Source organism: Tachysurus fulvidraco, chromosome 10, assembly GCF_022655615.1.
Source record: "Tachysurus fulvidraco isolate hzauxx_2018 chromosome 10, HZAU_PFXX_2.0, whole genome shotgun sequence".
Taxonomy (NCBI): Eukaryota; Metazoa; Chordata; class Actinopteri; order Siluriformes; family Bagridae; genus Tachysurus; species Tachysurus fulvidraco.
In genome coordinates this window covers 6,776,811-6,791,810 of record NC_062527.1, presented here as the reverse complement: position 1 = coordinate 6,791,810, position 15,000 = coordinate 6,776,811, and the positions used below count along the sequence as shown (strand labels likewise).

General features: G+C 43.2%; 1 protein-coding gene across 1 annotated transcript in view; it reads right to left on the bottom strand.

The window, feature by feature from the left end:
• Positions 1-15,000, bottom strand: part of ptpn9a (protein tyrosine phosphatase non-receptor type 9a) — a 37,252-nt gene that overhangs the window by 11,893 nt on the left and 10,359 nt on the right. The window contains exons 4-11 of the mRNA XM_047819375.1: positions 10,180-10,269; positions 5,881-6,005; positions 5,482-5,587; positions 5,133-5,243; positions 3,626-3,942; positions 3,221-3,308; positions 3,056-3,125; positions 2,889-2,967 (exon numbers count right to left, since the gene is read on the bottom strand). Coding sequence (XP_047675331.1) covers positions 2,889-2,967; positions 3,056-3,125; positions 3,221-3,308; positions 3,626-3,942; positions 5,133-5,243; positions 5,482-5,587; positions 5,881-6,005; positions 10,180-10,269 — 986 coding nt within the window. The remainder of the gene's footprint in view (positions 1-2,888; positions 2,968-3,055; positions 3,126-3,220; positions 3,309-3,625; positions 3,943-5,132; positions 5,244-5,481; positions 5,588-5,880; positions 6,006-10,179; positions 10,270-15,000) is intronic.

The window sequence follows — 15,000 nt, the reverse complement described above, 5'->3', positions numbered from 1 at the left end:
CACACACACACGGAGGCGCGCACACACACACGGAGGCGCGCACACACACACGGAGGCGCGCACACACACACGGAGGCGCGCACACACACACGGAGGCGCACACACACACACACGGAGGCGCACACACACACACACGGAGGCGCACACACACACACACGGAGGCACACACACACACGGAGGCACACACACACACACACGGAGGCGCACACACACACACACGGAGGCGCACACACACACACACGGAGGCGCACACACACACACACGGAGGCGCACACACGGAGGCGCACACACGGAGGCGCACACACGGAGGCGCACACACGGAGGCGCACACACGGAGGCGCACACACGGAGGCGCACACACGGAGGCGCACACACGGAGGCGCACACACGGAGACGCACACACACGGAGGCGCACACACACGGAGGCGCACACACACGGAGGCGCACACACACGGAGGCGCGCACACACGGAGGCGCGCACACACACGGAGGCGCACACACACACGGAGGCGCACACACACACACGGAGACTCACACACACACACGGAGACTCACACACACACACGGAGACTCACACACACACACGGAGACTCACACACACACACGGAGACTCACACACACACACGGAGACTCACACACACACACGGAGACTCACACACACACACGGAGACTCACACACACACACGGAGACTCACACACACACACGGAGACTCACACACACACACGGAGACTCACACACACACACGGAGACTCACACACACACACGGAGACACACACGGAGACTCACACACACACACGGAGACTCACACACACACACGGAGACTCACACACACACACGGAGACTCACACACACACACGGAGACTCACACACACACGGAGACTCACACACACACGGAGACTCACACACACACGGAGACTCACACACACACGGAGACACGGAGACTCACACACACACGGAGACACGGAGACACAGAGACACGGAGACACGGAGACACGGAGACACGGAGACACGGAGACACGGAGACACGGAGACACGGAGACACGGAGACACGGAGACACGGAGACACGGAGACACGGAGACACACACACACACGGAGACACACACACACACACACACGGAGACACACACACACACGGAGACACACACACACACACACACGGAGACACACACACACACACACGGAGACACACACACACACACACACGGAGACACACACACACACACGGAGACACACACACACACGGAGACACACACACACACACGGAGACACACACACACACACGGAGACACACACACACACACGGAGACACACACACACACACGGAGACACACACACACACACGGAGACACACACACGGAGACACACACACACACGGAGACACACACACACACACGGAGACACACACACACACACGGAGACACACACACACACACACGGAGACACACACACACACGGAGACACACACACACACACACGGAGACACACACACACACACACGGAGACACACACACACACACACAGAGACACACACACACACACACGGAGACACACACACACACACGGAGACACACACACACACACGGAGACACACACACACACGGAGACACACACACAGAGACACACACACACACACACGGAGACACACGGAGACACACACACACAGATATACACACACACACAGATATACACACACACAGATATACACACACACACAGATATACACACACACACAGATATACACACACACACACAGATATATACACACACACACAGATATACACACACACACACAGATATACACACACACAGATATACACACACACACACACGGAGACACACACACACGGAGACACACACACACGGAGACACACACACACGGAGACACACACACACACGGAGACACACACACACGGAGACACACACACACACGGAGACACACACACACACGGAGACACACACACACGGAGACACACACACACGGAGACACACACACACGGAGACACACACACACGGAGACACACACACACACGGAGACACACACACACGGAGACACACACACACGGAGACAGAGACACACAGAGACACACACACACAGATATACACACACACACAGATATACACACACACACAGATATACACACACACACAGATATACACACACACACAGATATACACACACACACAGATATACACACACACACAGATATACACACACACACAGATATACACACACACACAGATAAACACACACACACAGATATACACACACACACAGATATACACACACACAGATATACACACACACACAGATATACACACACACACAGATATACACACACACACAGATATACACACACACACAGATATACACACACACACAGATATACACACACACACAGATATACACACACACACAGATATACACACACACACAGATATACACACACACACAGATATACACACACACACAGATATACACACACACACAGATATACACACACACACAGATATACACACACACACAGATATACACACACACACAGATATACACACACACACAGATATACACACACACACAGATATACACACACACACAGATATACACACACACACAGATATACACACACACACAGATATACACACACACACAGATATACACACACACACAGATATACACACACACACAGATATACACACACACACACACACACACGTTAGTTACCCAATTCACAGTTCATAGAAACCACACATCCTACACAACCGCCTGTAAAGTTAAAGGTTGTCATTAGATCAAACATTTTTCTCTGAAATAAAACAAAACTCCACTGCAAGTCGCCGTCCCCCTCATCCTCCCTTCATGTTTCTGTCGTCTGACTCATATCTCACCTTGTCGTCATGACGATGACTAGCACGTTTTGCTCCCACACCATTCTCCAAAAATCATCATAGGTTTTCTCCAGAGGCCCTGTGCAAAAATTGTTTAAAGCCAGTTAGCAACTAATCCCACTAGCATAATAACTTACTAATTATGGAAACACTTTCCAACACTGTACCTTGAGTCCCAATGTACGCGTTCCTCTGCTTGTAGCCGTCCATGAAGCTGGCGTTGATGTAGTCTGATTTCTGTAAAGAGAATACGGCATCCCGATAAAACAAAGCTCCCCCGTTCCAAAAAACTAATAAAAAAACAAGGTAAAAGCTTTCAGCTCTGTACAGACCTCATTCATTCTGGCTTTCAAACGTACACGTGTTTGATCCAGACACGGAACATCACCATAACGATTCTTCTCCTGGTTGCAAGCAGCCCTAAGGATGCGCCAAAACGACCCAGTGAGTCTCATTAAAATCCGTTTTTCACCATAAAAAAATAACAGTAACAAGTCAGTGAGTGTTTATAGAAATAAATCTACAGTGGAGTGTGTGTTTCATCTGTACACTATATATACATTGCACATCTTATACAGTACATAATTCCAAAACATAAGTAAAAATTAGATTGATTCCTTAATTGAATTATTTAGAAATCATTACAATTAGTCCACACTTTGTACAATTATACAAAATGTGTTCTACTGACAAGCCATCATGGTTACATCTCTTTGACAGAGGCAGGTTTCACTCACAATGCACAGTGAAAGGTTCCGGATGGCGGCTCTTTACGGAGCTCTTCATACTCGTGGTAAATTCCACATCGCTGTGCCCGAGCCAAGTGAGCTGTGAACTCAAGGAGACGCATAGCATCTGTGCCTGGTACGTGAATCACAGAGGTTGCCACTGGGATGCCCAGCAGCTCATCGACAGGATCCACATGGCCGTTCTGCTCCGTCAGCAGACGCTGGTTCCAGCCGTGGACGTCCAGAGGCAAGCAGCCACCCAGGTGCTCAGGCAAGCAGGACCTGGGAAGGTGCTGCCGTAGATCGGTCATCTTCACTATCTGGACCTGCAGATGCAGTATAAATGCAATAAAACAGCTGTAGGCAGTTGTGTTATCATGAAAGAGAACAAGAAAAAGCTGAACAACTTTTAGTGTCTACAAGTAATAGCTGAAAAAAATATTCCTGCCTATAGACTTTTGCTAAACAAATAAGAACACACATGTTTATTATAGTCCACCCATGCAGAAAGAAAATAATATGACTAACATAAATAAAGCTCTTTTTATTGATCAAAAATGCGACATTTAATGTCATGTCATTATTTTCTTTCTGCATGGGTGGACTATAATAAATGTGTGTCTATTGAGGTCATGACTATACTAGTAAATGTGTCTATAGAGTTCGCTAACCGTGTCTATAGAGTTCAAAAGGGGGCGTCTATGGAGCGCGATAAGCGCGTCAACGGAGCGAGATAAGCGCGTCTATGGATCGCGATAAGCGCGTCTATAAAGTTCAATAAGCGCCATAAATATCTATACACATACATCTATGGATAAGCTCGTCTATAAAGTTCGATAAGCGCCATAAATATCTATACACATACATCTATGGATAAGCTCGTCTATAAAGTTCGATAAGCGCCATAAATATCTATACACATACATCTATGGATAAGCGCGTCTATAAAGTTCAATAAGCGCCATAAATATCTATACACATACATCTATGCATAAGCTCGTCTATAAAGTTCGATAAGCACGTCTATGAAGTTCGATAAGCGCGTCTATGAAGTTCAATAAGCGCCATAGATATCTATACACACATATCTATGGATAAGTGCGTCTATGAAGTTCGATAAGTGCTTCTATAAAGTTCAATAAGCGCCATAGATATCTATACACACATATCTATGGATAAGCGCGTCTATGAAGTTCGATAAGCGCGTCTATAAAGTTCGATAAGCGCGTCTATAAAGTTCGATAAGCGCATCTATAAAGTTCGATAAGCGCGTCTATAAAGTTCGATATGCGCGTCTATAAAGTTCGATAGCCACAGAATTTACCACCTTCTGTCTTTTTGTTGAGGGCATGAATATGTGCTTCATTACCAGAGAAATTACTGTGTGATGCTTTGCAAGTACAACATGAGATGTTGGTGATTTCTTGTTCCTCCAGTGGACTAGTTTATGAATTTGCTCATGATTTGTCCACCTCAGAGTCTGCACCGAGTGTTAGATGGTCGAACACGTACGTACCCGCTCTCTGAGTTTCTCCTTCAGCAGCAGGCTCAGGAGGTTGTAGGGCACTCGGAACCAAACGGGGGCGCCGACTATGAACACTTTCTTCAGCCGAGCAGGAAACGCACCCTACACACAGAGACGGGAGGAGAAACTACAGCCTCTATAGCACACAGTTCACAGAGCAGAGATGTTTCAAACCTATAATCTATGAATCTGGTGATTCTGTAATATTACAGAATTAAATAGTACAAGCTCGCAGCATTTGTTAAGCTAATTATGGCCATTTTCCTTGACCCACACATCACCCACAAATCAGTCAAAGTGTGTTTCTTAGATAAAAAAAAATAAAAATTATGAATGTAACCTTGAGCAGGTTGAGGATCTTCTTGCTCAGGTCCAGCTCGAAGTTGGTGTAGTTCGATCCGGCCATGTCGTAGATGAAGACCAGACCGTTCCTCTGCGTCTCGAAACTGCAACCAAAGACTAACCACTTACAGCTGGCAGCTCTTCTGTGTGTGTGTGTGTGTGTGTGTGTGTGTGTGTGTGTGTGTGTGTGCGTGCGCGTGCTTTAACGTGTAGCTGGCACTCATACAGAAGAATATACTGAGCCATCATTTGAATACATTCCTATTTAGAGTTAGGAATTATTATTTACAGAATACATTTAGAGTAACAGCGTAAAGATGTACAACCTAAAGACATCCCTCTTTTTCCTGTGTCACACATGACAGCTGTTTATAAATATAAAACAGTTCACACTGACCTCTCGACCGCTCTGTCTAGCAGGTAGAACAGAGCCTGGAGCACCACGTGGTTGCCTGTTTTATTCGGGTGGTGCAGCTTAGCTGTGTACAGAGCAATGGAGGCACCTGAGGGGTCCCTTACTCCCTAAATAGGGTAGATATTAGTGTTATTAGAGTTTGAGTTTAGATAACGCACACATTCATAAACTCTACATGCATTAGCTGACATATGCAAACAAATCTCATTGTGTGAGAATTAAAAGCTTTATAGATGTTAGAGAAATCCAAACAGAAATCGGTATTTAAATTAAGACTTGTTCCTGCAACAGAATTAGAAAATGACATCATCGAAAATGACATCATGCCTCACAGGCGATGTTCTTCGAATGTCCACAGGGAGGCAGAAGAGCAAAAGACAGGAACAGATCTTTAGTGGTTAAGCATTCAAACACTGTCCAAAATGAACATGTTTTACTAATCTTGGAAATAATTCTACTAGAGAACCCATTCATGTCACAGACTTCAGCTCTGTCCATGTCCCAAATACAACATCCGCACTTTCATCTCTACAATAAACATTGTAAACAAGCTTCAAGCTCATCCTTTCCACAAGGACTGGAACATAAACCAATGCTATGCTGACGCACACAGACAAGAAAAATCATTTGGCTGTGGATCTACTTTTGGATCTACATTTGTCCGAGTTTGGGAAACACTCACAGGCGGCTAAAGTATGAACTCAGACAGAGGGGATAAAGGGCTATAAATATTACTGGCAGGATGTAGGACAGGAAGAAAGGAACAGAGCACTCTGATCGATCAATCCAGGGGATTGGAGGACAGGGGGAGAGAGAGAGAGAGAGAGAGAGAGAGAGAGAGAGAGAGAGAGAGAGAGAGAGAGAGAGAGAGAGAGAGAGAGAGAAACAGCAAGAGAGACAGATAAATAAAGAAAGGCAGCAAGAGAGACAACAGCAGAGCAAGAAAGACAGAGACACAGAGTGAGAGAGAGAGAGAGAGCACGAGATGGAGAGACGGAGAGAAAGAGACAGCAACAGAGCAAGAAAGACAGACAAAGAGAGAGAGACAACAAGAGTGAGAGACAACAAGAGAGACAGAAAAACAAAGAAAGACAGCAAGAGAGAGACGGCAACAGAGCAAGAAAGAGACAAAGAGAGAGTGAGACAGTGAGAAGAAGAGAAAGAGACAGACAGATAGAGAGAGAGAGATCTTTCTGTGTATATGCTGCATTTATATGCATACTATTGGGTTAATAGTTCATTTAGACCAATTGTGAGAAAAAGACCTCCCAGTCTCCAGTGTTATCAGGGTCACAGTGTTCACACGGACTCACTGACTGGTTATACTGCTGATAAACTCAATGCTTGTTTTTTGGCCTTCTAACTAAAATGTTAATATTTCTGATCATGCACACCGGCCATGCAAACTCTCTTCCAGTATACATGCTTACTGACATCCTGTCACACCCCAGGCTCTGCTGGCGTATACACAGAGTGTCCGAGAAGTCAGGAACATTAAGACCACCTGCCTAATATCGTCTAGGTCACCAGTGTGCCTTCAAAACAGCTGAGAGTCAGTGGCATGGACTACAGAAGACCTCCGAAGGTGTGCCGTAAGTATCATGACATGCACTTTAACATATTACTGTACTGAGATCTGTCTCTGAATGTCCATGTACTTATTATAAGTCATGTACCATATTATGTTAATAATTTATACCATTTTACACACCACGTCTCGGTTGGAGTGTATAAATGTAGCATCGGAGTTTCATTGTGTACAGATGCTCAAAGCTCTCTCTCTTCACATGACAATAAAATGTGAACGTAAAAATCAAATGTTATTCACTTCACCGGTCAGTGGGTTTAATGTTATGGCTAACAAAATAATAAAAACTAATAAAAATACAACAATAATAATAATAAACAATAAATGTTTGGCATTTCTGTCTTCTCTAAATAGAAACCAAATTGTGGACGATGTGAGTAAGCGGACAGATTTTAAATCCGCTAATCTGAGGGTTTAGTTTAAAATGTCAGCCAGAATTTTCAGCCTTCACTTTGGGATTGTCAAATTTCGTCCTTGTCTTTTGGTAACCCTGCTACTGACCAAATGTGATGACAAAACTGACCACAAGATGCTTTCAAGATGTGAAAAGGCTGTGTGACCAGCTTGTGATGGACGTTCATACCGCTTTCCTCACCGACACGCCCTGACTACAGACAGACAGTTCCTGTACTTCCTGTGTACATGCTGATCGACCTGACAAGTATCCTCATGACTCACAGGCAGCTTTGAAGTTTCCTACTTCGATTCGACGTGCGCATTACATCCTGCTGTGCGGTGAGTAATTGTGTTTGTGGTTTGCCGTTCAAACGATCCACTTAAGAGCTACAGGAATCGATTCAATATCAGTAAATGAAGAAGTTTGCATACAGCGTGGCCTCGATTATGAAGGCGCTCTGAATAAATACTAGTTTTGTCATAAGATCCTTATCACAGCATTACAAAAACGAACTAAACAAACAAATAAATAAATAAAAACCCTTCATGGTTGATGAAGACATGATGATCTCTCCCACTGAAATCTCATCTCTCCTCGTAACTGACAGAACGGTTCAGAACGTAAACCAGCGGAGATACGACTTCCAGCTACCGCGCAGTCCGGTTAAAAAACCTCTCACTATTTCCTGAGGTCTCACTGAATCTGATGAGGTCTGAGGTAGAGATTTAAGCTCTTTACTTTGGTTTAGCTCTTTCTTTCTTTCTTTCTTTCTTTCTTTCTTTCTTTCTTTCTTTCTTTCTTTATTCATTCATATATCAAAAAAAAAATTCTGCTGTTGATGATAAACCACAATTTCCTAGCCAGTAAAAATCTCTCAAATATAGGAAAATTCTGCAAAGATTTCCCTCTTGCCACGTTCTTAAACAAACAGAAACTTAAGCCTGTTTGAGATTTTTTTATTCCTTCCGAGCTTTTATTGTATTTTATTGGCAGATCGTTTATTTCCATCAAAATAAAATGTATTGAATTTTTAGAATTTAGTTCCACTCTCAATACAAAACGTTTTTTAAGCTTTGAGCCTTAAATGGTCTCAGGTTTGTTATAGAATAATTTAATAAAGACTAATAGCAGAAAATTGTGGTCAAGATCATTTTAATTGCCAAGATAGAAGTTTAAAAAAAAAAAAAGAAAAGTGGATCATTAATAGCTGTTTTTTAAAAAGTTTCTTGGTTGCTCTTTAGTCTAACCTTATATACAGTCAAAAATGAAAGATTTAAGATACAACAAGGGAGAGAGCTAACAGGCGAACAGGTCAAACCCGAATCTAGGGTGTGTGTGGACACGGAAGCCTCCATCACCTACATGCCTAATCCATCCTGTTACTAATCTGAATGGCAGAAATAATCTTAACATATACTTTCAACATAAGGGAAACTTAAAAAAATAATAATAATAAAATAAAAAATCTGTATAAAGTCAATTAATCACTGGTTTCAGATATAAAAATTAAAGAAGAGCTTTATAGGATTTTAGTACAATATTCCACAATATTTTCCACACAACACAATAATATCATTATATGATATACAATATTTTCTTCTCTGTAAACCCAGGCTGATTTCTACTCTATTCAATTCTACATTATTATCATTTATAGTAACCTCCTTTTCACATTAGTCACAAAGCAGAAAGTTTTACAGAAATATAGAGTCAGGTTTCTAAATTTCTTCCTACTGTAATGAGTGAGCAAGAGGAGACCGTGGTGAGGAAAAAAAAACCCTGAGACGACATGAATAGAAACCAGAAAGAAGTCATCCTCATCTGGGTGATAACGGAGAGTGTGATTAGAAATCATTTCCCTTCTTTTAACTGTAGAACTATACCTGTAAGGAGCTTCGCACTAGCACTAGCTTTAACATGAAATCTGTCTAGTTGTTATCAACTGATCACCAATGGAGGCTCGAGTGCAGACTGGCTCATGGCAGATAGGTTCCTAAAGACAATCAGGAAAATCACTGAAGTGATACTCAAGTCGTGGCCTAATGGTTAGAGAGTCTGACTCGTAATCCTAAGGTTGTGGGTTCGAGTCTCGGGCTGGCCACGACTGAGGTGCCCTTGAGCAAGGCACCGAACCCCCCAACTGCCTCCCCGGGCGCCGCAGCATAAATGGCTGCCCAAAAATGCTGTGTGTGTTCAACGGTGTGTGTGTGTGTTCACTGCTGTGTGTGTGCACTTAACGCAGAAAACGAATTCTGAGTATGGGTCACCGTACTTCGCTGTATGTCACGTCACTTACCAAGATAGTGAACTTTCCGCTAAGGAGCTCAGAACGTAGCGGCTCTTCCTGGGGCTGTAGCTTGACGATGCCCTCCCTCAAACGTGTCTCCTGTCACAAAAAATAAAAAGGTATTACAGCTAAATTAGTGTTCACATTCCCTATACTGAACTAGTTTCACACCTACACAAGCTAGTAGCATGTAATCATGCTAATAGCTTTAATAACACCCCTTACAAGTTTTAGCTTTAGTCGTACAGTGTATGGGTCATATTTTGGAATTCTGTTAAACAAATCTCCTCACACAGTTTGTATTCATGGGAATAACCCTATCTTTGACATAGAAGCTGATTCTTCATGAAGCTCAGACTTAATCAGAGCTAATTTCTTAGAAATGACTCACTCAGAAACAAAAATGCATAAACATGAAAAGTTCTAGAAAACAAAACCACAGAAGGATTAAAGAAAACAGTAAGAAAAACCATGTCTTTTACTTTATTTTTCTTTCCAGCGGAGGCTCCAGCCCACGCGTCCTGCTGCCATCTGTTCAGTACGTGATCACTGACAGCTATTTAATACAACACCATGTTCTCTACTACATCTTATTATTATTATTGATAATGATGATTATGATTATGATTATTGTATTGGAATATATATTTATATATATCTACAAATCAGTACATCTATCTATCCACCTACAGGTATTCATCTACACAGCCATCTCTCTCTCTACATCTGTGTATCTGTCCATGCGACCATCTCTCATCTCTCTATATCTACGTACACACCCATCCACCTAAATATACATACATCACTACATCCCTGTCCATCTATCTCTACATCTGTCCATCCATCTATCAGCCCATTAATCTATCCATCTTTCTATCAGTCCATCTCTCTCTATATTTATATATCTGTCCATCCATCCATGCATCCTTCGATGTCTCTACATCCATATCCTGCAATCTGTCTGTCTATCTATACAGGTCACTACATCTCCCCCTCTACATCTATGCATCCATCCATTGATCCATCCATCCTACACCCACTTAGATTTCAAAACGTTTAGGTAATCTTCAGTAGCAGCAGCAGATCATCTATACATTAATTCTAATTTTGTTCCAGTTTAAATCATGCCTTAGATGGTTTTTGATCACATTTGCTGTGGTTCGAACCCGGCTGCGCTTGTTCTTGTCCCCCAGTGTTGGTCATGCTACTGAACCCTGGGGCAACTGTGTTCATCTTACATCACACACACACACACACACACACACACACACACACACACACACACACACACACACACACACGTCTACATGAAATTTCAGGTTTGATACCACAGTACAAACAAAAAACCTGACGAAGGGGGTTGTGAAGAAAAATTTACGTTAATATTTGAGTAAGTGTTTTGATTTTAAAAATATTTGTATGTATTGTCGGCAAGAACATAGAGACCAACGACTCATTGGATATAAACACATTTTATCGTAGCTTTTTCACAGAAACTTTCCGATTATGGTATTAAGAGGAGAATCCAGTGTGTTTGGAAGAAAGATCATGTGCTATAAGAGTTTGTTTAAAATTACAGATAAAGAGACTCGCTAATGATAAACATTGGCATGATTTGCTACTTTGGCAAGTTTTAAAAGTTTTTTTTTTATTTTATTTTAATGGATGTATTTATTAGCAATCCATTGATGCATTAGAACAAATAATAAAGGCTATCATAAGGAGAAAATAAATGCCACTCTATTACAGGAAGAAGAGTTACTCTGTGTGTGTGTGTGTGTGTGTGTGTGTGTGTGCTCTGCTGTGGCTTAGCTGCATTACTGGAAGAATGGAAGACTGCTGCATTACAGCTGCATTGACGGTAACTTCCTAGCAGTTGTTACTTAACTATACAAAGAACATGTAGTTTAAAAAAAGAGTTAATAACGGAGTGAAATGTCACGTGCACAGCAAACCAGAAGTGAGAACAGAGAAAGGAGTGTCAATTGCACTAAAAAAACAGGAAACAAGAAGTAAAGATGAAGCTATTTTCTCATCGGTACATCGTGAGATTCATGTAAATGATGATTACGGGAAACGGTCAGGAAACGAAGGTTTAATACAGACATACAGTACATCATAATTATAGTGCTGTGAAAAGCTGTAGTCTGAAATGCAGGTTTTCCTAAAGGGAGACGCTGACTAGGATTCAGGCTCACGCAGGTTCTGACAGAATCCTGTATAAACAATCATTCTGACAGCTTTTATTAAAGCAGAGCGATGGCTCTCAAAGCAGCAGGAAAAGCTTTGAGAAGTGTCACTTCTCTCCTCCTAGTTGAACCGACCTAACACCGATTGGATTATGATTTACTTGCACTTTCTTCCCCTGCATCAAAATCCCTTGGTTTCAGCAGCGCTACATGGAAACAAAATAAACAGCCATCATTTCATTATGAATAAATCATAAGGTGTTAGTGCACCAGGCTGTATGAGAAGATCCGATCGAACGGTTACACTCAGGACTGCTTTCTTCCGTTAGATATTAGATTAGGGTCGGGCTCAAACGGAGTCAGATTCGAACGTGGAGTGTAAAAATCTTTTCGTTTTCAAATCTATCTTTAAAAAAAAAAAAAAAAAAAAAAAAAAAAAAGTCAAGCAGTTGTTTCAGCAGAAATCAGGAAATGATGCGTTCGCCGTGGCTCGGGCTTTAAAGCGAATCTGCACGGGCATACTCGTCACACAGGTGTTCGCCTACATCGACAGGAACAACTACACCATGTTTCCATTTTGATCAAAGACTTTAATGTTTACATGTTCATGACTCGGTTTAATTTCAATTAGACACACACGGCCGCTTACTTCCTTTTTAAGCCCTTGCCAGAACTGAGTCATTCTTTTTGCGTTGCCTAGAAGAAGAAATCAGATCCATGTGTCTGTTCCTAGTTCAGTGCATTTCCTTTGTGTTCACTGTTAAAGCGTAAGAGCGGTGATTAGTGTCCATTTTCACTGCACAAGCCAATCAGAACCTCTGAACGGTGTTGATCACAACGGACGTCACAAAGCAGCTGAAACCTGAACGCTAATTTTGACTGAGATCTGTAATACTCGAGCTAGAGGGGACGATGATGAGGGGAAAACTCCCAGAGAAGACATGGAGAGGAAGCAGCCTCCAAAAGAAACACATGTTCTTCTGAGTAACTAATATCGTATATTAGATCCGGTAGACTTTATAAAGAGTACATAATCGAGAAATAGGAAGTCGGCATGGACAAGCAAGCTGTGATGCTCGGAGAGTGCCGGCTCCTTTCTGAACTTCTGTGAGATCTTCTGTGGAATCGGAGTAGATGATGAGCTTTAATGTGCCTTGGTTGCTCATTACTCTGTCATCGGTTCACCGGATCTCCTTTCTTGGAGCACTTTTGCTAGGTAATGATCACTGCACCAGGAACATCTCACAAGACCTGCTGTTTTGGAGATGCTTTTATTTAACCATCACGATCTGACGCTTGCCGGTCACTCAGATCTTATACCGTCTAATATAATATTGTTTTCTATTTCTCTGTGAAGACTGATACTGATGTCACGAATCATTTTTTAAATAGATAAATAACTGCACTGTAAATAAAAGGTACTGAAAACCCTGTACAGTCTGTTGTGGGTTATTCTGCTTATACCACAGAAATTAAACAACAGATAAAATGTTTGTTATTAATGAAAAACAAATCCCATATTTTAACAGTTTATAATTAATATTTCCCCAATGTTCATTTTTATTTAATTACATTTATTACAGATGATAAAAAGAAAATTAGCAAGCACCTCCTTCTCCATCTCTCTCTCTCTCTCTCTGCAACTCTCTCTCTCTCTCTGTCTCTGTGTCTGCCTCTCTCTCTCTCTCTGTCTCTGTGTCTGCCTCGGTCTCTGTGTCTGCCACTCTCTCTCTCGGTCTCTGTGTCTGCCACTCTCTCTCTCGGTCTCTGTGTCTGCCACTCTCTCTCTCGGTCTCTGTGTCTGCCACTCTCTCTCTCGGTCTCTGTGTCTGCCACTCTCTCTCTCGGTCTCTGTGTCTGCCACTCTCTCTCTCTCTCGGTCTCTGTGTCTGCCACTCTCTCTCTCTCTCGGTCTCTGTGTCTGCCACTCTCTCTCTCGGTCTCTGTGTCTGCCACTCTCTCTCTCGGTCTCTGTGTCTGCCACTCTCTCTCTCGGTCTCTGTGTCTGCCACTCTCTCTCTCGGTCTCTGTGTCTGCCACTCTCTCTCTCGGTCTCTGTGTCTGCCACTCTCTCTCTCGGTCTCTGTGTCTGCCACTCTCTCTCTCGGTCTCTGTGTCTGCCACTCTCTCTCTCGGTCTCTGTGTCTGCCACTCTCTCTCTCGGTCTCTGTGTCTGCCACTCTCTCTCTCGGTCTCTGTGTCTGCCACTCTCTCTCTCGGTCTCTGTGTCTGCCACTCTCTCTCTCGGTCTCTGTGTCTGCCACTCTCTCTCTCGGTCTCTGTGTCTGCCACTCTCTCTCTCGGTCTCTGTGTCTGCCACTCTCTCTCTCGGTCTCTGTGTCTGCCACTCTCTCTCTCGGTCTCTGTGTCTGCCACTCTCTCTCTCGGTCTCTGTGTCTGCCACTCTCTCTCTCGGTCTCTGTGTCTGCCACTCTCTCTCTCGGTCTCTGTGTCTGCCACTCTCTCTCTCGGTCTCTGTGTCTGCCACTCTCTCTCTCGGTCTCTGTGTCTGCCACTCTCTCTCTCGGTCTCTGTGTCTGCCACTCTCTCTCTCTCTCTCTCTCTCTCTCTCTCTCTCTCTCTGTCTGCCACTCTCTTTCTGTCTCTTTGCCTCTCTCTCTCTCTCTCTCTCTCTGCCTCT